This window comes from Nannobrachium achirus, assembly GCF_963921795.1.
Source record: "Nannobrachium achirus genome assembly, chromosome: 9".
In the NCBI taxonomy this organism is placed as follows: Eukaryota; Metazoa; Chordata; class Actinopteri; order Myctophiformes; family Myctophidae; genus Nannobrachium; species Nannobrachium achirus.
In genome coordinates this window covers 43,795,104-43,820,254 of record NC_137818.1, presented here as the reverse complement: position 1 = coordinate 43,820,254, position 25,151 = coordinate 43,795,104, and the positions used below count along the sequence as shown (strand labels likewise).

At 41.3% G+C, this 25,151-nt stretch overlaps 2 protein-coding genes across 2 annotated transcripts; both read left to right on the top strand.

Moving 5' to 3' along the window:
* The first annotated feature begins 6,758 nt into the window (after positions 1-6,758).
* LOC308291583 (protein-serine O-palmitoleoyltransferase porcupine-like) lies at positions 6,759-16,923 on the top strand. The gene is made up of 13 exons (XM_080733633.1): positions 6,759-6,896; positions 8,179-8,362; positions 9,518-9,710; positions 10,212-10,255; positions 10,382-10,563; positions 10,960-11,090; positions 11,649-11,774; positions 12,063-12,163; positions 13,896-13,972; positions 14,241-14,304; positions 15,039-15,124; positions 15,631-15,741; positions 16,169-16,923. Exons 2-13 carry the CDS (start codon positions 8,227-8,229, stop codon positions 16,268-16,270), a joined length of 1,353 nt encoding a protein of 450 aa, XP_080589759.1. The 5' UTR covers positions 6,759-6,896; positions 8,179-8,226; the 3' UTR covers positions 16,271-16,923.
* A 1,853-nt stretch (positions 16,924-18,776) lies between these two features.
* Positions 18,777-24,443, top strand: LOC308290881 (organic solute transporter subunit alpha; the record flags this gene model as incomplete). Its single annotated transcript, XM_080732795.1, has 7 exons — positions 18,777-18,843; positions 19,853-20,004; positions 20,171-20,244; positions 20,371-20,526; positions 20,707-20,818; positions 21,938-22,190; positions 24,010-24,443. 7 exons carry the CDS (start codon positions 18,777-18,779, stop codon positions 24,441-24,443), a joined length of 1,248 nt encoding a protein of 415 aa, XP_080588921.1.
* Between the last annotated feature and the right edge of the window lie 708 nt (positions 24,444-25,151).

Genomic DNA, 25,151 nt, shown 5'->3' with positions numbered 1-25,151 from the left:
GAGAGGTCACCGCCCTGGTGAAGCCCCTCTCTTTGCATTGCTGTAGAAGCAGGTGCTGGAAGGGGACTGACCTCTTGAAAAACAATAGCAGGGGATGCTGCCTTATTTACTGGGTCTGAATACACCACGTGCCTCGTTCCCAAAGGGGGTGGGGGGGTGGGGGTTCCAAAAACGACAGCTTAATTAAGCAACCCCCTCCACAACGGCATATCTGCATGGTTAATGAAGAGCAGTGATTCCTAAACAGTGCTGAGGCACACTGGTGTGCCATGAGACCAGTCCAGATGTGCCTTGGCATTTTATGATTGCCACACATTATTTCAATACAATAAAAGTTATGAATTATTTTTTATCTTTTAACCCTCTAAGGCCCGCATTAAGAAATACTTGAAATAAAAAATTGAAAAAAATCAGATGGTGTTGTAGGAGTCCTATTAAGAGGAAAATGTAATGTTTTTTTCAAAAAAATGTTTTTGTAAGATTTTATAGCCATAAATCAAAAATCATAAATCATGCTCTAATTTACATATGGGGGATATTTTTCACAATAATAACATATGTACATGTTCTAGACATTCTAATGATCACCAAAAAAAATAGTACAGGCATTTTACTTATGTTTTTGTGAGGTATAGCTTCCATGAAAAAGTGAGATGTTGTTCGTCAAAACTCTGGAATTTCAGCGGGTGTGGCGGGTGTGAATGTCAGCCCCTGTGGGGGGTATTTATATGCAAATATTGTGGCCAATGGCATTGTAGTACTAAACAATAGAATCCAATGGTGGTGTTTAGGTGGTAGGGGGAGCTAAAATAAAATGATTTAAACCTTTTTTTGGATAAAATACAAACGTTGTAATATTACAACCGTGGGCCTTAGAGGGTTAATGCCAAAATGGCACACAGCACGTTTCTTAGCGACACGTTGTGAATTATAGCGAGTCTATTTTCACTACAAATACAGAGGTGTGCCTTGACATGTGCCATGGGGGGCACAACTTTTCCAAACCACGGATGCTTTTACTTGCAGAGCAATAATCCAGAGGCGTTTGTACTTCTTTTTGTGTGTGTATACATGAGCAGGGAACTCCATGTACTTTCATTCATGACTGCCATGAATTGACCATTGCCCTGCACAGAGGAGGCCCTTGTGTGATCTCTGCTTGTCTTGGCTCCAACAGACCTCCTCTATACTGCGTATGGTATGCCATGTGGGGACAAGAAGACAGCGTCTGTGACTTCCGTGAAGGAAGCCAGTTTCAATCGAGTCAATATTCTTAAACTCAACAATGAAACTAGATCAACATCTGAGACATGTCTTCATTATTTAGGCTGAGACAAAAAGGAGAGGGGACCCACAATAAGATCCTGAATTAATTTAATCACTTTCAAACTGGTATACATATTTTCTTCAGATTTCGTTCAGATTTTCAACATTTGTAGTGTTTTACTTTCCTTTTATTAGTACCTGAGACAAAAAACAGTCTAACTCCATATTTTAAACATTTTAGATATTTTTTTGATTTACCAGACTGTAAACCACAAACTAGAAGTTTTTAATCTGTTAAATTCTTAATGCACTTCCCCCTCATTTTGTTGAATTAGATTTTTTTACTTAGGCCTAACTCATATATTTTAGGAATTATAAGACATAATACTTGTGGAAAGTGGATAAAACAGTATATCTCCAACAGTTTGTGGAACAACAGTATTAGTCCGTACAAGCAATATTCAGCAGACAAATGGAGCAGATAACATTAAAACAGACAATTGAACAAAATGAGGGGGAGTGCATTAACAATTTAACAGATTAAAAATGACTAGTTTGTGGTTTACGGTCTGGTAAATCAAAAAATATCTAAATTAAAAATATATGGACAAAACTGTTATTTGTCTCAGGTACTCAATTGATGACTCAATTGATTGACGTATGACTCCTATGTCATGATGTCATAGATGACTGACCTCACAGGCTGGCCACATGAAGTCAGAGATCCACATCAAAGCCAAGTCAGTTTCCCAGATTGGAGCCATGCTGTTCCTATGTAGATTCCAAGATCCACATGATTCATGATGTTAATATTTCTACAGGCCACCTGCCTTAGTGTAGTGGTTTGGAACCCTGCCTGGGGTCGACGTCAGGAATGGGGGCATGGGTTCGCAACGGGCTCCTAACGGCAAATCAAATGGGTTCAGATCTGAGCCAAGTCCTGAGGAGGCACGTCCGAAGTGGAAGTCTGTCCTGGATGGGAGTCCCAAACGGATGATAGCTCTGTATTTTTCTAGTGTAACATACAATACAGATTTTGAACCAGATTTGAAGCCGGGATGTTTACGATTATGTAATATGCATGCTGGTTATGCCTCCAGGGTGCCAGCTGTGACACTGTACCAGATACCATCACAATGAAGCCCTCTTCCAGAGGGACCTCATCTTGGACAGACTGAGATAAAGAGCTGAAATCAGGATCCATTCGAGGCCTTCCAAGCTTCAGCTTGATGACAAAACATATGAAAAGAGATGAAACCAGAGACAGGAGCATCCCTGGGCAGGGCTCATTAAGGCCCCAATAAAAACCGTCAACGCTACTAGGGGGGTGACCTGCCACAATAGATGTGTCTAATTAGCAAGTGCACTGCCTGGTTTCACTGACATATGCTCCTCAGTTGAGAGAGAGAGAGAGAGAGAGAGAGAGAGAAAGAGAGAGAGAGAGAGAGAGAGAGAGAGAGAGAGAGAGAGAGAGAGAGAGAGAGAGAGCGAGCACACAGGAAGGGACTGTGCTTCTTCTCTCTCCATCTCTCCTTTCTCTCTCTGTATCTGTATCTCTTGCCCCCCGTCCCCGTCCCTCCCCTTCTTCTCTTTACGCTTTTGATGAGTAGGCTGTGTGTGTGTGTGTGTGTGTGTGTGTGTGTGTGTGTGTGTGTGTGTGTGTGTGTGTGTGTGTGTGTGAGTGTGTGTGTGTGTGTGTGTGTGTGAGTGTGTGTGTGTGTGTGAGAGAGGGAGAGAGAGATAGATAGAGAGACAGATAGAGAGAAGGGGTAAGGGTGAAGCAGAAGGGTTGGCCTCTAGGCACTGTAACAGAAGGGCTGACTTGAGAGTCATAAACAGAGAGACAAAAGGAGAAAGCCAGGCTATGAGACTGCCTCAAGGTCTGAAGGAGGAACTTCTCCTTCTTGTCACAGGACACTTGCAGATAACTGATGTGGGTTTCCTTGAGAGACCGTGTCACAGTTTAAAGAGAAATATCCTGCACAATTCTGTAGCTTCTTGAAGCTTTTGGTTATGTTGTCTTTATAGCGTTCAATTGTTTGTTTATTGCTTTCTTAATCCACTGGTGGTGCAACAAATTATCAATCTGATTGATTATAAAAAAAGAGTTGCTAATTGATTTAAGTTTGATTTTGAAATAAATAATTACATATTTTCAATAAATAACAGATCTAGATGATATTCCATAGAACATGATATTCCATAGAATATCATGTGTAAAAGTGTAAAATAGAGCTTAAGTGGTTATTCATGGCTACTAGTTGATTTAGTCTAAATCGTTTTGAATTCTTTTGCGTACATTCTTTGATATAATAAACTATTAAAAAAAACAGCATCTCAATTATTTGATTAATCAAAAAAGTAGTCGATAAAATAATTGCTAAGAAGATGATCAATAATCAAACCCCTAACAGTAACTTTCTGTGTGTAGCCACAGGCAAATGCCCCAAATGTCATATGATTCCTGATTCGATTTCACTATGACATCAGTGTAAAAAGAAGCAAATAATGAGAATGATAAAGTTAAGTGTTTATAGCAGTGGAACTGTTTTATTGCATTGCGTTCCAAATACTGTGTGCAAGGAGTGTTTGGATCCTTTGGGAAATGTTAAGGCTTGCTTGATGGAACAAACAAAAAAAGTAAAAGGGAAGAAATCACCATGCTGCAACTGAGTGTGCTAATGTCCTCTCCCCCCATTTTATTTAATCCATCAAATTCATGCAGTGTATTCCATCGCTTTGTAATTAGCAGATACCTTTTCAATTCCATAGGATTTCTTTACAAACAAAAGTTTACCGTTCCTACTTTCAAAACTAAATCAATACTCTAAACTGGGACCACTAAGTGATATAACCTTTGGATTTTGAATTTATTAGAAGATTGCATAGTTTCATGACAGTACAGTTCAGTGGTACAAGGTCAACTAAAATGAAACTCAGGTAAGTCTTGCGGCTTATTTCTAGGGAGATCCTTCTCTTTAACTCTGAATCACAGACAGATAGAACACAGTACTATGCAGTAGATCAACAATGCAAAATAAAAGGTATTTACAAAGAAGGCTCAGGGGGAGGGGGAGGTTAGGCTAGGTTAGAAACAAGTACATTGGTTGATTTTCTTTTTTGGATTACCCTTGAAGTCATATTTTCGCTGGATAGATTAGCCTCAAGGATGCAACCCAAGTAGGTAAGGTAATTTAGCTTTTTGTGTTATTACATTGTCACCCACTGTGAAGTTATCGACCTTGCTGAGGTTATGATTTAATAATTTGTTGTCATTGAGCCAGGTGCAGATCCTAGTTCAGAGCTAAGGGTCTTTTCAAACTGAAGTTATCCCTGTCTGAGTCAAGGAGAGCCGAGTCATCAGCGAACAGGAACAGGTTGCAGTCTCAAGCAGATTCCATGTTGTTTACATATTAGGAACAATAGAGGCCCTAGTATGCTTCCTTGAGGAACACCACAGCTTTACTGGGAGGGGGGGGACAGGGTACCGTTCACTTACACCACCTGTTCTCTCCCCACCAGGTAAGATTTCATCCAGCTCACTGCTGCACTGTGAAGACCGATAGCTTTTAATTTCTCAATCAGAATAGAGTGATCTACGGCGTCAAATGCCTTCTGGTGGTCCAGCATGACCATGCCGCAATATTTGCCCAAATACACCTCGCGTTTGATTTGGTCATACAAATAGAGAAGGCATGTGTCGAATGTCACATGCTCTTCAAGATATCTTGCAACCTGTTCGTAGACTATTTTTTTAAGAGATGGAACTAAGAATTGAAGAATCAAAAAAGTATATACCAGTGTCTAGTTTGCTAACCTTTTTGTGTAGGGGCGTTACTTTTGCTAGTTTGAAGTCCTGGGGGACATGAACCTGTTTGATAGAGGTTGAGTCTCTGATAAATTTTGCAGTAATTTTATCATGGCCAGTGGCCTTGTGTTGATGTAGGGCGCTCAATTTTTTAAACAACTTGTTAGTTGTCACGTGGCGAGTTTAAAATCATCTTTGCTTACCACTAGATTTCTGTAGTATTTTTTTACGTGCTCTTCACCATACTGCCCAGATGTGGCGGACTGTTTTTTAACCAGTGTTTTGGCTATGTGGTAAAGTAGGTGTTAAGACAGTTAGCCACTTCTAGTTTGTCTGAAATGAAGGTGACGGCCGTTTGGATGTTTTGTGGCATATGGTTTTCAGTTTTGGACTACAGCCTAGTTGATTGTTAAGTAACTTCCACAACAGATTGATAACTTTTGGATACAGTTCTGAATAAGATACAATACAGACTGTAGCTATAGGTGGTGGTGCTATGGGCTCACTCACTATCTGGGTGCATTCAGTTTGACTGAATGATTGAATACTTAGGAAAACCACAGCACAGGACAGTAGGCCTACAGGTCAGATACAACACAAGGTCTACTAATAGGATTTAAACCCAAAAAGGCACAATGGCTTGTTTTAGTGTTTACATTGGGGTGTAGAAATAAGACTAAATGTAGGTGAAGAAGTCTCCATGCGATGCAATAAATCAAAAGTTGATGATGCGTCAGCCACTCGTCCACCTACCATAGAGTTATAATACCGCCTCGCAGTGGCGTAAAGTAACTAACTACTGTATATTTTGAGGTAGGCCTATTTGTACTTTACTTGAGTAGTTCCAATTTCCAATAGCGGTTACACCCCGCCATTCCGAAACACCGCCATTCCGAACATTGACTTCTAACCCTAACCCTACCCCTAACCCTAACCCTAACCCTTACCCTACCCCTACCCCTAACCCTAACCCTAACCCTAGTCAATGTTCGGAATGGCGGTGTTTCGGAATGGCGGTCTGACACCTCCAATAGCCTACCTTTAGGCTACTCCACTACATCTTAGTAGTCTCAACCTGAGGTTCTGTGACTGTGACCAACCATCCTCTGGGAAGGATGGTTTGATGATTGATTTGACCTCTATGGACCCTTTATAAAAGATTTAGCCCCCAGGCCCCTCGCAAAAATCTTCATTTTTTGCTAGAGGGCCAAATTCAAAATGGCGCCCGGCGCCATCTCTAAAAATGAACTTTTGATCCAGATGACTGAGAATCATGTATGCAGGTCACTTTTTCATCCAAGTCAACCATGAGAATTCCAAATCTGACACCATTTTAATCACAAGACTTTGTTTAATTAGCATAATGCATGTTTAATTAGCATATATTATGCATTATGTAACAACTCAAAGCAAACACATGGTCATTTTCTGTCCTGTGTTGTTATTCCAAGTACTTATTTTTACAAATATTATTATTCCTGTACATCTTACTGAAGCAGTAAATATTCCAATAAAGTGCTCTACCAATACTTTTGTACTTCGAGTAAATGTTGAATTCCGAACCTTTTCTACAAAGTATTTCTACATTGCAGTATTGGTATTTTTACTTGGTAAAACATGAGAGTACATTTCCACACCACTGACCTGCTGCCCGTTTTGTAATTTGTCATTTTATGCCCTCTAGTGGTCATTGTTGCACACAACAACAATGATGTCCTGACTTTTCTTTGAGGTTTTGAATGATGTGGAATTTACTACTCGAGACCAGACTTTGACAAAGGGCGCATGTTAATTCTTTGATTAAACAACACTTCACCTTCAGGTATGTCACGTTCACTGGCTAACGTTATTCAAAGGAGTAGCAGAGCAGTCGCACAGAGTCACAGTGTGTCGTGTTGTGAGAAAACACTGTAGTTTGCTAGCCCCGCACTACACTGCACTGCCAATCCGAAGCTCAACGTTAGGTTAGCCCTTGGTTGCTAACTAGCTTCACCTGCTATTCGTTACTTAGCAACACACAGCTAGCATTAGCAGCTAACAGCGAGTTAGACCATTCACTCTGACGTTGACTGACTCACAGTCACCAAGTTAAAAGTGGTGGAAAAAGTACTCACATGTCTTACAAGTAAAAGTATCAATTCTGTAGAAATACTCCAGAATTAAAAATGTACTTGAGTAAAAGTATAAAAGTATTGGCATCAAAATGTAGTTAAAGTACCAAAAGTAAAAGTACTCATTATGCAGAATGTCCCATTTCACAAGTTTTAAAAAGTATAAATATCTTTTGAAAATAGCAGATCTACAAGCTCACAATGCGTCGCATCGCATAGAGGGGTCTCAAAGAGGGGTCCTGACTCCTGCAATCTTTGAGGTGGTTAAAATTAAAAGAAGACAAAATTATTACAAGTATTTATTTTGATTCATATAGGCTACAGATTTTATCTTCTGGGGTCCTTGCACAAAATCTTGTCGTATGGGGTCTGTGACCAAATACATGTACATCAATGTGGGTGTCCTTGATAGGAAAATATTTGTAAACCTCTGGTTAATGGACAGGGTTGTCAACATTGGACTGTCAGAATCCAGGAGATTTATTTTTGGGGGGTGCGCGGAACTCCCCAACCGGGGTCTGGGGGGTCCTCTCCCCAAAACTTATGAATAGATATATTTTCCTGTGTTCTGTTGAATTTTGTGCATGTTTGATACATTTATCAGGCTTACTTTACTAGCATGTGTACAATTTCAACCTAATATGCAAAATGTAGGAGTACAGATCTGATGACAGAAGCAAAAGGACATCTTTAAGTCATTACTTAAGTGAATATCTGTATGATCTTTCTTGCATGCATTGCCCCCACCCCTAAAGCGGCGGGTCTGGGGGTCCTCCCCCAGAAAATTTTTAACATAGTAGATGTAATTTCCTGTATTCTGGTGAATTTTGGGAGTTTGATACAAAATCCAGGAGAAATCCAGGAGATTTGCCAATCCAGGAGACTCCCAGGAGAGGGGTTCAAAATCCAGGAGACTCCTGGGAGATCCAGGAGAGTTGACAAGCCTGTTAATGGATCTAGATTCTATTGTTTTTGTTGTTTTTGTTTTTCCAGTGGAAAAAAAGAGGGTCTGAACCAAGCTGTGCTGCTGAAGTTCCACCAATGGAGGACTTCAGTAGGCTGGACCTGTGGTTTCATCTGACAGAGAACTGCATCTTCCCCACAGCGCAGCAAGGAGTGGAGCAGATCTGGGAACTCATATTACTCTGTCTGTTCTGTCGACTTTGTTTCAGGCAATGTGAGTGTATTGGCATATTGTCCTGAAGTTGTGACTCATGAGGAGTGGCAGCCACACTGTTCAGTGGTTCCCAACGTGAGTTCCGGGGACTTACAGTGGTTCCATGGCATCCCCATTTAAATTACTTGATATCTAGGAACCAAATGGACCCTTACAGTTCTGTAAATCTACCAATCGGGGGTCATTGAAATTAAAACGTTTTCAAACCACTGCTGCACAGCACTACTGCATACTCCATTAGTACAATGGTGTTTCTTGCGGTCAAGAACAGATATACATGCAAACAGCATATCACACTGCGTTGCATAACTTCCAAAACATCATGTGTCCAGGCCTGGTTTCTATTTACTGTTCTAGTCTAGACTCTAGAGATCCAGTCATTTCCACACACACGCACACGCACACACACACACACACACACACACACACACACACACACACAAAAAAAAAACACACACACACACACACACACACACACACACACACACACTACAAGCAACTGTAGCAGAGGGGCTGCCTGAAGACTGAAAGCCTAATATCTCCGCTGTCCAAAGGGCGGTTGGTTCCCCTTTAGGCTAGTAGATAGAGGTTTGATTTCAGCATCCCTGGGCGTTGCACACACACACAGACCGTTTTATTCTTGGTGATTATTCTAATAATTGATTATCAAATAATCAAGAACAGCGCTTTACATATTTATTGCGACCATAGGTTGCAGTTTAGTATGTGAATGGTCACAGCTTGACCGTATCTCTGTCTGTCTGTCTATCTGTCTGTAACGCCTGGCACTGTGGTTCCCCTGACACATCACTGTGACATCACAGTGATGTCAGATCCTCAGAGCAGGGATCTCCATATATGGGCATAAAAGGCTGACACATCACAGTGACATCGCAGGTAACATCACAGTGATGTCAGATACTCAGTGCAGGGATCGCATAAATGAATTGATTAACCACTAATCTGGTTTGTCCAATGTGATTGTGATGTCCATGTCAAATAAATAAATCTAACACGACGACATAGATCATGGATTATTTTCTATAATCTTTCAAATCGATTAAGTCCCTTAACCCCTAGAGTGTTTCTGTATGCTTTCTAGACCGGATATGAAAAGTGAACTGATCCCAGTCTTAACATCACTCTCCTTCTCAGGTGCCTCGTCCACTGTGAAGCACATGGTGTCAGCGGTGGTCGGGACGTATGCCCTCTACCAGTTTTTTGAGCGGCACATGCTGTGGGTGATGGCGCTCAGTGCCCTCTGCTACCTGGTCTTGCTTCTCAACCGCCATTCCAGCAGGAGAGGGCTCTTCCTCTCTGGGGTCATCCTCATCTTCCTGCTCTTGGGGTGAGGAGTAAGCAAGAACCTGCATACGTAGAGATGCCTTCATGTGTTTGCCAGGAGCAGTATTGTTTAATATGAATGGACAAAGTATATGCTCAAGTAAATACTCAAGTATTCAAAAGTACAAATAATGATGTACATTTTATGTTTAATATCCAATGTATTGCTATATTGAAATTTAGAAAATGTACAAATACATTCTTTGCACCATGACGCGTTGTGGGCTTTTAGATGCTATTTTCACTATTTAAAATTATTTTTGTAAATTTGTGTCCCAAGTGTCAACCTAGAAATGCAATGGAGTCAATAGTATAATATTTATATTTGAAATGTAGTCAGAGTCATGAGCTTGCAAAATGAGAAGAAAACTTTCAAACAATGTACTTAAGTAAATGTACTTCCAGCTTTCTGTTCTAACATTCCCACCTCCCTTAAAGCTGCACTATGTAACTTTCTTCTTCTACTCTGGATTTGAACCAAATTAGGTTTTACTCTCTTTTTCAGTGAGCTGCATTTGATTGATCCTGTCACCTGGCAAAAAATGAGAGGTAAACATTTTTCAGGTGTCTGGACATAAAACAAGGGTTTCACCTCAGCATTCAGATTAGCTCACATGTGACTCGGATGTACTGTTTGTGGGCTGTGAGTGTTTCAGACCTGTGTTTGTTCTGCAGGCTCCCAGATGGTCGTGGCCATGAAGGCCATTTCTTTAGCCTTTGACATGGACAGAGGTGTGGTGGCCACCCTTCCCTCACCTGCAGAGTTCCTGGGATATGTTCTATTTGTGGGCACAGTCATCTTTGGCCCCTGGATCAGCTTCGCTAGCTACAAGGACGCCATTGAAAGCAGGAAGCTGGTGAGTGACTGCTGTGTCAAGCATTCTACCAGTTGCAGAAATGTGGGGATTTTCTTCACCTGCTTGTTCATGGTGTTGTGATTCTGAATCACAACACCATGGTGACTGTTTTCACTTGTACATAGTTGTCGCTATACAATGAAGTTTATAGGTTAGACAAATGTATTTTTATAGCATATTTCAATAACAAGGCAATGTGCTTTAAATTGATTATATAATGTGCATTATATAACATATAATAAGTATAAGTGGTTAATACAGTGTACAGCTCTTGAGTGTCAAAATGTTGAAAGGTATGTTGTTTAAAGCTTTGCATGTCTTTACTTATACTTAAGTTCATTACAGGATTTTTGTGCGCACGTTGGATGTTGATACAGTATGTGTTTTTTCCCTCAGAGCTGGTCATGGCTGCAGAAGTCCTTTCTTGGTCTTCTGAAGAGCCAGGTGTGCTTGGTGGTCTCCACCTGTGTTGCTCCTTACCTCTTCCCGTTCTTCATCCCAATCGAGGGCAACAGTGTCACATACAAGTAAGTAAATGTTTGACCCATTTCCATTGGTCCCATCAGTTTGTTCAGAGTTTGTACAGTAAAATACTTTTTGTAAGCTTTGTGTCTTTTTCTCCCCCTGCTTCTAAGAGGTATCTTGAGACGCTAGGTAAGATTTGCTTCAAAGCTTGTGTTGTATAACTGCCTGGTCATGATCTAAGTCCAAATAATGTTCATGATCTTTATCTGTTGCCTCTGTGCACCGTGAGTGAGTAAGAAGGACTCTATTCCCTTGTTTCTACAGTACAGTCCCTGTAATTCTTTTGCGAAACAGGCCTTAAAATCACACGTTTAGCAAATAAACTAATGCAAAAGTTGATTCTGCCATCTATCTATAAACACATGGAATGTGTGTATGGGTGTGTTAGTGTTCCCCGCATATATCGAGAACCGTCCGTCCGACTTCAAACTTAACTCGGCAGCTGAAATCGACAGATCACCACGAAATAGGCAAAAATAGTGTGTGTGTGTGTGTGTGTATATATATATAATATAAAGTGATATGTATAGTTCAATAATGTGTGATTTGTTCCTGTGCAGGTGGCTCCATGCCTATGAGAATGCAGTGTCCTTCCACTTCAGTAACTACTTTGTGGGGTATCTCAGTGAAAGCACCACCGTACTTTCAGGAGCAGGCTTCACTGATGAGAAAGACAACGTCAAGTGGTGAGTTCTGTTATTGTTGTGCATGTTTGTCTAAAGGAAAAAGTAGTTGGCTGCCCCAAAAAGATGGTTAATATTTGAGTCGCAAAGGTCAATCAGGGGCTAAATGACTCCCTCATATCTACGGTGGAAATGGCATATGTCTGGCAACGCGACGCTATATCTTAACAGTTGCACAGTAGGCGGAAGTATGCAATCTACTGAGTGCAATGACTCTTTGAAGTGGCGTTAGCAGGTGCAATGTGGTTGCAGTAGATCCCCTTTCTGACACTGTATGTTTTGGTTCTGCAGGGACATGGCGGTAGTGAAGCCCCTGAACGTGGAGTTCCCCCGATCAATGGTGCTTGTGGTGACTTCCTGGAACATCCCCATGTCTCGCTGGCTCAATACATGTAAATACTTTTAATAACCTTACACTTGTTGTGTGAAAAAGAGCATCCAAGCACATTCGGATCTGTGCAAAAGTGACTATTTCATACTTTGTTTTATGACAGTGTTATTTTAGAAAATGTGTGAGAACTTGAATTTCTTTTTTTACATTTTTGAAAATGTTCACTAAGCCTCCAGCACCATACCATCCCTTAGTTACATAATGGATACTTTGTTCTATATCAGAATTGCTGAAATACTGCCAATAGTTGACATTTTATATTTGAAGATATATAATATTTAATTATTATTATATTTTAAATGGTTAGGCTTTTTGTAAATCAGCTCTTAAACAAATTATTGTATGATGAGAAGATTGATATTCGTTTCATGTATTTGAGTATTTATTGCGACCGAAGGTCGCAGTTTAGTATGTGAACGGTCACAGCATGTCCGTACGTATCTCTGTGTCTGTAACGCCTGACACTGTTGTTCTATGGGTTTGTTGCTCTGACATCATGCTCTGACGTCACTGTGATGTCAAACAAACAGAATCCCTTTTATGCCCATATATGGAGTTCCCTGATGTCATCAATATTAAGCCCATATCTACCAGTAAGACTCCCTAATCGGGAGATAAGCGACCGTTGGTCGCTTATCTCCACAATCTGTCGATAGATAATGCCGGTCTTATATAAGGGTCATTTGTGTACGGTGTGATGTCATACTGATGTCAGCAGTGTGATGTCATACTGATGTCAGCAGCTATGTCTCTATATATGGAGTTATATGTTGTTCGTGTCCAAATATGGGGCTTGTGAGGTCAGACTTAGTGAGATTCGTCGGTTATCTCCATATATGGAGGGATGTAGGGTAAAAAACATGGTTGCTATGGTAAACAGTTGGTTGCTAAGGTAAAAAAAACATGGTTGCTATGGTAAACAGTTGGTTGCTAGGGTAGAAAAATGGTTGCTATGGTAAACAGTTGGTTGCTAGGGTAAAAAAACATGGTTGCTATGGTAAACAGTTGGTTGCTAGGGTAAACAGTTGGTTGCTAGGGTAAAACCATGGTTGCTAAGGTGGTTGCTAACGTACACTAATAGACCAGCAACAACAGACTGTTGCCACAGCAACGTACACAAAGGTTTGTGTACACATGTGGTGTGATGTCATACTGATGCGGAGATATGAGCAGGGCAAAGGTGTGACGTGTGACCGACCGACGGACGGCCGGTGGAGGTTTTGATACTAAACTGCGACCTACGGTCGCAAACAGGACTTAATATGGGAATGCCCATATATGGAGGCCACATCGGCCACATAACCACACTAACGTGACGGACAGACTGACGGATGGACAGACAGACAGACAGCCGGTGGAGGTTTTGATAGTATCTGCGACCTGACGGTCACAATCACTGGCCAGATGGCCAAGAATGTCGCCCTGAGGTGTCTAACTAGTTATTTACTGTTATTATGTTTTGAATTTGTGCATGCCAACTACCAACACTTAACCACTTAAACACTATTTTATACTTTGCCCTACGATGGTTTTGCACGGCAAAAATAGTTATCATGTGACTCTTTGTTAGTCTACTGTAGATCTGCTACTTTTTCTATAATTGAAAACATGAGGGGGCATGATATAATGAGATTGCTACCAATCTCTTTATGCCCACACCATAAAACAAAGGGGTTAAATGAGTGTTCGCCCAACTTAAATTGTCTCGCCTATTTGCTGTTTAAATTTCACAGATGTTTTCAAAAATGCCATGAAACTTGGGACTTTCCCTGCGATCCTAGTGACCTACACAGCCAGTGCCTTACTTCATGTAAGTACAAACCGCGCCCGTCCCATATACACGTTAACATGCTAGCTAGGTGCTCGGGTGGCACAGGCTGGCACTCAGTTTACATATTTTCACTCAAAGGACGACAATGGAAATACATTCTCCAGCTTTTTAGTGTTTTATCCTTTTGACAGATATGTACAAATAGGTATATGTTCATGTATATGCATTTCATGTCAATAAAAACATTGATCAATGAATCAACCTAAGAAAGGTGCTACGTGCATTTGTGTTGTTTTGTTCCCTGCAGGGTCTGAGTTTCCATCTTGGGGCTGTCCTGCTCTCTTTGGGGTTCATCACCTATGTTGAACATGGTAGGACTGATAGTTGGCTAATAATCCTTAATACCTTAAAGGGATCGTTCACCACCAAAATACAATTTTTCCCCTATTGATTACTCACCCCATGGAGACAATAATTTGAGGAGACTCTTTGTGTCTCCATAGGGAACAAAACAGGCTCTTTGTGTCTCCATAGGGAACCACGGCTGGTCATCAAATTATTGTCTTAGGAATGTGACAAAAACATATCCATGAATTCAAGTCTCCATGGGGTGAGTAAGTGATTTTGGGTGAACTGACCCTTTAAGTGGTTCTTTTGATGTCAAGGACCCCCAAATGTATATGTATTGACCGAACACACAGGGACACAACCTTTGCTAAATGTTTAATGTTTAAAGAATATTCCAATCATATTTCTTTTATCAAGACTGTTTTTTTTTATGGCAGATCTGCAAGTTCACAACACGTCGCATCGCAACACGTTGTGAGCTTGTAGTTTGACTATTTTCTAATAGCCAATGTTTTTTCTATACATACAAAAAAAAAGCTAACTGATTTTGTAGCTTCTGTAATTTTGCTGGGGATCCCCTGGAACCCGGTCAAGGAGTAGTTTCAAAATATATGTATTTTAAAGTTTAAAAAATGAAATGAACTAGCTTAATTTGCATGTACATACTATGTGGTCTAAATGAAACTGTACGGCGGTGTATTGATGTAAAGTCTCCAGCTCTCATGTCCATAATGCTCTTCTTTCCCATACCTTCTAGTTCTGAGAAAAAGGCTAGCAACCATTTTCAGTGCGTGTGTCCTCTCCAAGCGCTGTCCCTCTGACTGCACTCATCAGCACAAGAAGGTAGAGATCCAACTCTGTTTGATTTGACAGATATATTTTGTTCTTCTGAGGGGTCAGCAGCAGCAAAACATTTTGAAATGGTTTAAATTTGTCCCGTATACGTACATCATAAGAAATATTTTGTGTACATCAAGTACAGTAGAGGACATTCTTTGGCTATAACATGTAGTTGCTTTGATGGATTTATGGTAATTCAACCACAATTTCCGACCATATTTACTGATGAATCTTATAGATCGTCACGCAGATATCAATTTAGTTACTGTTCCTATTGATATACCAGCCAGTTGAGCAATGTTTGTAACTGAAGCTCTTGCCATCCGTGCCTCAATTAACCCTCTTTCATAGTCATAGTCACTCTTTTTCGAGATTGACTGGACATGCTCAGCATTTATATATACATGCCACATGGATGTTACAGTCATTTCACAACTGTATCATGCAGTCCACCTGTATGGAAGGCCATTGAGCAGTGTTGCTTAATCCCATGTCTGTCTGGGGTTTAGGTGTACTGGGTGACGGGGCTCAACCTGATGTTCAGCTTCCTTGCGGTCTTCCACCTTGCCTACCTGGGCTCCATGTTTGACAGCGATGTGGACGACCAGGGCGCAGAGGAGGTGAGACCTACAGGCCATCTGCACAGTACAATCTGGAGTGTTAATTCAACCTTTTAAACCTCATCGCACTGCGAGGCGTTGAGAGCTTGTAGATCGGCTATCTTCGGCAAAGACGTTTGGCGTAGGGGGGAAAAAGATCAGACTAAGTAAAGAGTGAAATGTCAAGATAAGTATTGACGGTTCAAGTGGTTAAATACGTATCTGAAAACACAAATTGACATGAATCCAACATACACTGATAATTGTGCTGTCAAACAATGAAACTATATGGAATCTATGAACAGGTTGTGGGCGTCCCTGCTTCATCTATTTTTCAACTAAGCACGTTGAAGACCCCTGGTGTAAAGAATAGACCCTTGTGAGTCTGTTTTTTAAAATGACATTTTTTTGACAGTGTTTCCTTTTTATGTTCCTTCCTTCCTTGCAGGGCTATGTAGCCAACCACACTATCCAGAAGTGGTCTGAACTGAACTGGGCCAGCCATTGGGTGGCCTTTGCCTGCTGGATCTTCTACCGCCTCATCCAGTGACCTTGTTGAATTAGAGAGCAGACTGGCAGACGCAGAGATGAATGGACCTGACGGGTATTTGTTACATAGTGGAGAAAGGGAGGGGGCTGTTCTGTATTCGGGTGACCTTGTTTCCTTCCCCTAATGGGAACTGGGACTTCCTTTTTTTGGATGTCAGGGAATTATCACCAGAAACCTCTTTTAAAGAAATGGGGGTGTTAAACTGGAACAGAAGTAAGCCCAGCCAGAACTAATGGGCATGCTCTAATCATGATCCCACATCTAGAAACATGTTTCCAGAAAAAGTGCTGCTGCTTTGGTGCATCCTGCATATTTTCTGCATAAGTGTATTACTTGGAAATCTGTGATACACATGTTTTGAAATGTCCACAAAGGACCTTGCAACACTTACCTCTTTTGTTCAAGACTTAAATTGAGGCATTTTAACCTGTGGATTGCTTGTTGGTGGAAAGGGTTGCACTTACAGTACTCTGTATTTATTTAGTAATCTACATTAGTATAATATCGTAATGGGTCACAAATGCTGAAGCTAGCCAGTCACGTGAATTGGTACTCCACTGATATTTGGCTTGCATAGACCATTGTCCATATCCAAAAATACAGTTTGCACCTTTATAAAAGCATGACTGCAAATGTTCAAGCCTTGCATATGATGTTCAGTGTTTGATTTTTGTGATTCATGGCAGTGTACTAGTTTTCATTTCTATATTGAAAGTTTTTTTATATATTAAATATCTTTTTCTATATTAACGAAATGTGTGTCCATCATGCTGTTAACAGTTCATATAGTTTAGTGTCAATTGCACACCGATATTCACATCCAACAAAATCACTAGCTAGCCCGGTAAAAAGGGATGACTCGAATGTTTTGATTGTGTGTCTGACACCCCCTACAAACCCACCTTGTACCCTATAATTTTTAATGTTTGGGTGGCACAGGGGTAAAGTCCCTTTCCTCCGCCATGAAGACTGGGAATTTGAACCTTCTTGAGTATCCAGCTTGGCCAAGCGCTCCATCAACGTGGGAAGCCAGGCGGCAAGGGCCGGACTCTGTCGCTAGGACAGGTTGCTTAGAGTGCCTGTCCAGCGGGGTGTGGAGTGCTATGAGGGATGGCGTGTTCCTCACCATGCGTTACGCTTTCCCAGTGTCATGCACTCCCGCTTCACTGTCGGGTGAGAAGAAGCAGCTTGTAGCGACTGCGTGTGTATCAGAAGAGACTGGAAATGGTTGTCAACATCCTCCCACATGACCAACTGCGGAGGTTAGCAGTGAGTCAGTGACGGGGTTAAAGGGGGAATAATTGGGAATTGGTATAACAAATACATTTTGGGGAAAGGGACAAAAAATATCAAAATAATATTCATTAACTATAATAATTCACCCTTTGTTAGGCTCCTGGTTGGTCCCTGACTGACCAACCAGCAGGCTCTATCTGCCTTGTCCCGCCCTGGTTCTGCCTTTTTTATGTTGAATTAGCTAAAACATAATTTTTGGAGAAATAAAAACATTTAAAAACATGCTGATTCACTATGCTGCCACTGAGCAGCTCCAATTGACTGAAACAAAGTTTGAAATTAGAATTGAGCACACAGAATAACAATATGAAGCAACTGAATTAACATGGCAGTGGATGGAATGTCCCACTGTATGTCCCTCCAAGACACAGCAACCAATGGGTGTGGAGAGGGGCAGGACAATGGGCGGGACTTGACAAAGGGTGAATTCAGACCCCACTCATTTAGCCTGATTTCAGACTCTGCTCAGAGAGTGGGCGGCCAGGGCGGGTCTATGGGCTGGAGCCAGGCAACCACTCCTTTGGAGTATTTGTTGTCACTATACATTTATTTTACACATAGCATACATGAAATTCGTCCTGCATTTACTCATCCTAACTATTAATCGCAATTTCTAGAGTGATTTGAGTGTAAGCCAGGGGTCGGCAACTATGTTTGGTCTCTGGCCAGTTTTCTTCCATTAGATGGCGGGCCAGAACATATAAGCGGAGAGACTCAATTTACCTTTATGTAGTGGAAATGGAACAGTGAAATAAATAATCCACAATGTATTAAATGTCTCATTCCTCTAATATGCCATCTCAGCTTAATGGTGTGATTGTCATTCTAATGACTTTTGATTGCATGATTCATAGAGGCAATCATAATCACTCTTCCAGAATGGACTTGGATCCCCACCTATGTACTTACCTGTCTAGTCAATCATTAATGCCCTCTATGAGAAGGGTATTGGTCATACAAGGGAAAAAGCATGTCAATACGGAACTGACAGGACAAGACGCTTCTTTAAAAACATTATGGTCCCTCTTTGAACATGAGTTTAGAAGGTTATTTTGTTCACATCATTTGATTAGCCCTTGAATGAAGCTTTCGTCTTTTTGTTGCTAAGAGATGTTTTCCTGATATCTTTGCTTTCTCTTCTGAAGACCACAGCAGTTACTGTGCTGCCTTGCTGCGATCATACTGATCACGGTGAGAGTGAGCTGAGAAGATGGGCAGAGGGGGCAACTGCAGCTGGATGGGGCGCGAGCTCCCACTCTCATCAGAGATCTTCAGTGGTAATTTTGACTACACAGTAAAATCTGCAGTGTTCATTCATCTACAGTATTTGTAGCTTGGTGTGTACAAATGTAACCAAATGGACTCTTATGGGTCCATTTGGTTACATTTGTATACAGTTCAGTGAACACTCAGGATTCTACTGTGTACTGCTTGGAAATGTGGATACAATGTGCTATAAAAGTTAAAGATGTGTGTCTGCAATGCATGCTTATAAATACACTGATAGAACTGCGTGTGTAATCAAACGTTACATGTTCAGATAGAAAGACTAGTGTCCTTGAATCTGAGCACCTTTAGTTGATTTAAATGTAAAAAACTAAAAGTTTTATCTGTCACAGTCAGTCATACTCCTTTTGGAGCATTTGTTTACAGTCTCTTCCCAGAGAAACGGTCTTGTCTAAGGTATTGTTTCTTCCAAAAATGTACAGAAACAGAATTCAAAGAAGGGAAAGAGAACTATGCTTTCATGCTACCCATCTGATGATTCCATTATGAGTGGTTCAGCACTATTATAGTGCCCCCACTGCCAAATTATTGTGCTGGTCATTTACTCTCAACATGGATACAATATAATAAGCCTTCTTCAGTTGGGGAAGGACTACATTTTCTATTTGGACATTATTGCCTCTACTGTATGTGAAACCGTCAGGCAGATATTGTCATTTATTTACAAACTAATATGGACATTATTGCCTCTACTGTATGTGGGACCATCAGTCAGATATTGTCATTTATTTACAAACAAATATGCCAAACCTGCTGCCTACCTCTACCCTAGGTGAAGCTATACAAAATACTGTATCCCAGTTGGGCAATAATAGCATCAGAATTTGTTCTAGGACACCACAGATCAGGTCATTAAGCTTTGGAGGAGTGTACTTTGAGAAAACACGGTGTGTGTGTGTGTGTGTGTGTGTGTGTGTGTGTGTGTGTGTGTGTGTGTGTGTGTGTGTGTGTGTGTGTGTGTGTGTGTGTGTGTGTGTATTCTTTATTGGTTTGTGTCAGCCATTAAGGATGAACTGTGGCTCTTCCTAATCCCCGCTGGCTTGGCTGTCATTTTGCTGGCTGTGTTCTTGGAGGAGGTGGGTTTCTTCCTACGCCACGTCCCCTCCTCCAGACGGAAGCGGCTGTACTTGTGGATACTAGGGATGTACCCGGTAACAAGACCCCTCCCCTCCTCCCTTCATGCAGACACTAAACTGATCAAAATGAATTACATGTTCTCTAAAGCTTGCATATCTTTGTAATATGATCATTGTTTTTTTGTTCTAAAGTGTGGTTGCATTATACTTAAAATAACTTTATCTTGGATTTTTTTCTTAGGTCTTTGCATTGACCTCCCTCATAGCACTGTATATTCCCCGCTCATCGTCGGTGTGTAATTTCATTGCCTCATTGTGAGTTCACATTGGAGATTTTGAAATCTTCTCACCACACATACTTTTTATGAAAGGCAGCAATTGTACATTGGTCATGGTGACATTACAGGAGAGAAACATGGAAGTACGTATATTTCTGTGCAGATACCATTCCATCTCAATGCTGAAGTTTATGGGGCTCATCACAGACTTCTTTGGTGGGAAGGCACGCATGCTGGACATCTTGGCAGGGGAACCAGTTAGTCCAGACCCTTTCCCTTGTTGCTGCTGTTGCTGTCTCCCCATGATAGCCATCAACAGGTACAGACAACCTCTTTTCTGTGGTTTTGAGCTTCAATGGTCTGGTGGTGTGATCAGTCAGTGCCAGTGGAATCCTCTCACTGCCACTTGGGGCCGCCAAAGTCAAACAATGCAATTATAAAGAAGAATGATTATGTTCTGGAGTAGACTTGTGTCTATGCTCTTGCACTCACTATTCAGGAGCAGTCTGGGGTGGATGATGACTGCTGTTCTCCAGCTCTCTGTGGTTCGAAGCATCCTGTTTTTCATCACTTTGGTCCTCTGGACGGACGAGCAGTACGACTATGGAGATGTATGTGTATATAGTTCCAGCTACACTGTCTCTATTTCCTAATCATTAATGAGCATAAAGGGATTTTGTTTCTGGGAATGCCCATATATGGACTTTTTATTTTATTTTATCCTTTATATAATAATAATACGTATCCATATACATACAATATATTTTATGCCCATAAATGGAGATCCCTGTCTGAACCAGCCACACAGATATGGGCCATTCCTTGGCCATCTGGCAGTGATATAGCCTATATCGATGACATCAGGGATCTTCATATATGGGCATAAAAGGGATTCTTGGGAATCCCACTTTTACATAGGTGATGTCACCTGTGATATCACCTGTGATGTCACAGTGACAAGGGAACCAACCCATAGACTGTAAAAATATGTACTGACTGACTGACAGACATACGGAGACAAGCTGCGACATATCTCATGGTATAACTGCAACCTTCTGTCGCAATAAATACATTTACATATTTCATCCAATCAAGAGAAAGAACACAAACGATAAGTGAAATTGGAAGTGATGAAACAAACAAGCTAAATGAGCAGATGCAATTGGAATTAGATCACTATAGAATTGAAGCTGATACATTGGTAACAAAGAAGTGAAAGAACCCACATGAAAATAGTTATTGTTATATTGAAGGTCTGATGTGATGTGTTGTCGTGTGTCCCAGATTTCCAACCAGCTCCCCTAGTCCAGTGGTTCTCAACCTGTGGGTCGGGAACCCCAGGGGGGTCCCCAAATTATTTTGGAGGGTCCCCAGGTGATTAACTTAACGTGCAACATTGTTTTCTCACTCAACAGTAAACAAACGAACATAATGTTTAAGTGTATAGAGAGTATCTGCATATTTCTTAAGTGACAATTTAAGCACTTTTTAATACCTCTAAAATGACAAATTAAACATTGGCCAAATTGTCAAATAATAGAGGCAGAAATAGCCCGATATTTTCACAATAGAACTGTGTTATACAAAATGTAATGCCATCAACTCTTTCTGCTCATCAGGGTGGGGGGCCCCCAGTTAAAATCTGATTATTTTGGGGGTCGCGGCCTGAAATGGTTGAGAACCACTGCCATAGTCATCCTTGGCATCATAATATATATATATTTCTGCAGGTGGATTCGGGCAATCCCAATTTGTATGTGAATGCAATCATTGGTGTGTCGACCTTCCTGTCGTTCTATGGCCACCTGCTGTTCTACAAGGCCACCAGGAGGGCATTGCACGGCTATGGACTGAGGGCCAAATTTGTCTGCACCATTGCAGTATTAGTGCTGTGTGGTCTACAGAGTGGCATTCTGGAGACTATGGGGTCTCTGGAAGTCATACCCTGCGCCCCCCCTTTCTCTGTCATCGCCAGGTCCCAGTGTAAGTACCCAAGCAGAAAAGAGATTACAAATACAAATGTGCTATGTATCAGGGGTCTTCAACAGGTGGTCCGGGACCCCTAGGGGGTCCTCAGAGTTACTAAAGGGGGTCATCCAAATCTTCCAATCCTTTATTATTAACAACTTGAATTCTGAGAACTGTAGCCAAAAATAGCTTATCTACAAGCTCAAAACGCCTCACAGCGCGAGGCCTTGTGAGCTTGTAGATCGGCTATTTTCGGCAAAGAGGTTTGGTGTAGAGGGGAAAAAGAGCAGACAAGTACAAAGTAAAAGGTCAAGTTTATTAGGTAATGATGGCTCAAGTGGTTAAATATCTGTAAAGACAAATTGACATGAATCCAAAATACACTGATGATTGCTGTCAAACGATGAAACTAGATTGTGGGGGTCCCTGCCTCATCTCTCTCTCAACTAAGGGGTCCTTGGCCTGAAAACATTGAAGACCCCTGATGTACAGTATGATATCCAAACCTGCCCTCAGCTCATAAAAGGATGTCTGAGGACACGGACGCAAAATCAAACTCCTTTATATAACTTTGTAACGCTGTCTGTTGCTGTTGTGTGTGTGGTGTTGTGTTTATGTGCTGTTTGTTAGCCCTGAGGCTATGTGCACCCAGCGGATACTGACCCCGTAGCCTGCGTAACCATGACAACAGAGCCCATAGCCTGTGGCCGCACGTGCACAGGGACTCAGAATCTTCGCTGCGTACACAAAAATGCCAATATACAGCTTAACTTTGGGGAAAGTGAAAATTTGGCTTCCTCTCTCTCTTTATGGTCAATGCCCGTGTGTGCAAATTCTGATGAATTGCTCAACCTGTTAAGGGAGAAAAATGCAGATCAGACGGACTGACTGACAGTTTTGTTCAATTTATAGTAGGATAAGCCAAATCTTAACAACAACTAGCTGTTTTTTAAAGAAATATGTTGATGGCATTTCTAGCTCTGCAGTTTAGTTGCTACTAGCAGTATAATGGAAATTGGCCACTCAAACTAAAGGGATTAAAATATGTTGATTGCTGATAGCCTACTAGAGACAGGAAATGTGGCTAGAGCAGGGGAATGACATTCAACAAATGGCAGGGAATCAAACCGTGGACTCTCTGATCAGGGTATTTTGCACCCTAACCACCTGGCTATTAGGTCACCCCCATTGTGGTTTCTTATCAAAAGACCAAATATTTCAAATCCCAACCATTTTGATATGTTTTATTGACGTGCCGTATTTTATTTATGTGCCGTATCTGTAAACAATATATACAGGAAGGTTGTTATGCGAGAATTTGTAAAGGGACTACTTCAGAAAATAACATTAAGTTATCAACAATATCAGAAGCTTTTTGCAAATGACTTAAAATGAAAGTTCTGAAAATGTGGCTGTACTGGAAGCAGAATGGTAAAAATCAGGACATCACAGGTGGAGAAAGGTGGTGGTTGTACATACTGTGTTGACTTTACTTCGTACAATATTTTGGCCCATAAATGTACATTGTATATGTCTAGCGTTCAACTGTTAAATATTCATTTAAAGGTATATCGAGGATGTAAGTATCCTTGTATTTTATTATATGGAGCTTGGGTGAGTGTGCCAGGTTGGAATGGAAATGTTGTGATGCATTTAGCAGTTCAAACACGGATTTCCAAGAGGTATATAATATTACACATTTATCATTGATAATGTAAAATTATACCATATTACTGTATATGTAGGTACTGTGTTTTTAGTTTTGTTTGTTTTTTCTTCACATTATTAGAATTTACAGCATTTTAAATGAATGATTTCCTCTGTCCCACTTCAGTAATTTATCACTACTGTGTTATTGTGGAGATGTTCTGCATCGGCCTCTATGCCCGCCATACGTTCCGCCAGGTGGAGCCGAGCGTGGAGGACGACTTGGCCCTGGAGGCGAGGAAGATCAAACCCCAGTTGTTGGAGAAGGCAGTTCAAACAGACAGTGTCTTGACCGTGGGACCATGCCGCCGCAGCCCTATCCTACCACCAGAAGAGCCCTGGCCTGGTCACAACAATCCAGGTTACAACAGTGACAGTGAAGACAGCCTGTGCAAAGTTGAGCATGCCCCTCTCGATCGCTTCCCGTTCCCTCTGCAGCCTACACCTCGTGACTCACGCAAGCCCGGGACATCGGAGGAAAATAATTGCCTGGATCTGGCCAGGGTGACTGTCGTAGCTGATATTAACTATGTGGACCCTAATGATGTCACAGTTGTCTGACCTCTTTTGGGTGTCAAAAGACAATGTCATACATGTTGCTTTGTAATCTCTAGTGGAGTTTCTCCTTTCTTTAGGTGCTGAGCTTGCCGTGCTAGCCTCACCATAGTGCCATTTAGGAGTTGTTAAAATGACTGACTTTCTACTAAACATTAAGTAGAGGAAAGGAAGAGAAACTTCACCAATGTCTGTGAAAAAGGTGTAATAAAACATGAATACATGTGTCTGCTAGGATTAGTAGATACAACACACACCACTTGTTTTCCGTGATGCACTGATTCATTGAAAAAGGTTGATGTTTCAGTCACAATAACCTTTCTCAAGACATCTCAATCTTGACGGTCCACGCACACACACACACACGCACGCACACACACACACACACACACACACACACACACACACACACACACACAGAATGTGTGTCTGAAGGGCGACATGCGACCTCACCCTAAAGGGCGAGGTCGCGATAGTACATCCCTTTTATGCCCATACATGGAGATCCCTGTCTGAACCAGCTGCACAGATATAGGCTGTCTTCCTCCATATACAGTATGGGCATTCCCATATGAAGTCCTGTTAGATATGGGCTTAATATTGATGACATAAGGGATCTCCATACTGTATATGGGCATAAAATGTATTCTGTTGGAGTGGTTCCCATGACCTCACAACATACAATATATTTTATGCCCATACATGGAGATCCCT

Coding starts and splice junctions, on each gene's coding strand:
- LOC308291583 (XM_080733633.1), top strand. CDS start 8,227: ATGGAGGACTTCAGTAGGCTGGACCTGTGGTTTCATCTGACAGAGAAC. Junction 8,363..9,517: donor TCGACTTTGTTTCAGGCAAT/GTGAGTGTATTG, acceptor TCTCCTTCTCAG/GTGCCTCGTCCACTGTGAAG. Junction 14,305..15,038: donor CATCACCTATGTTGAACATG/GTAGGACTGATA, acceptor CATACCTTCTAG/TTCTGAGAAAAAGGCTAGCA.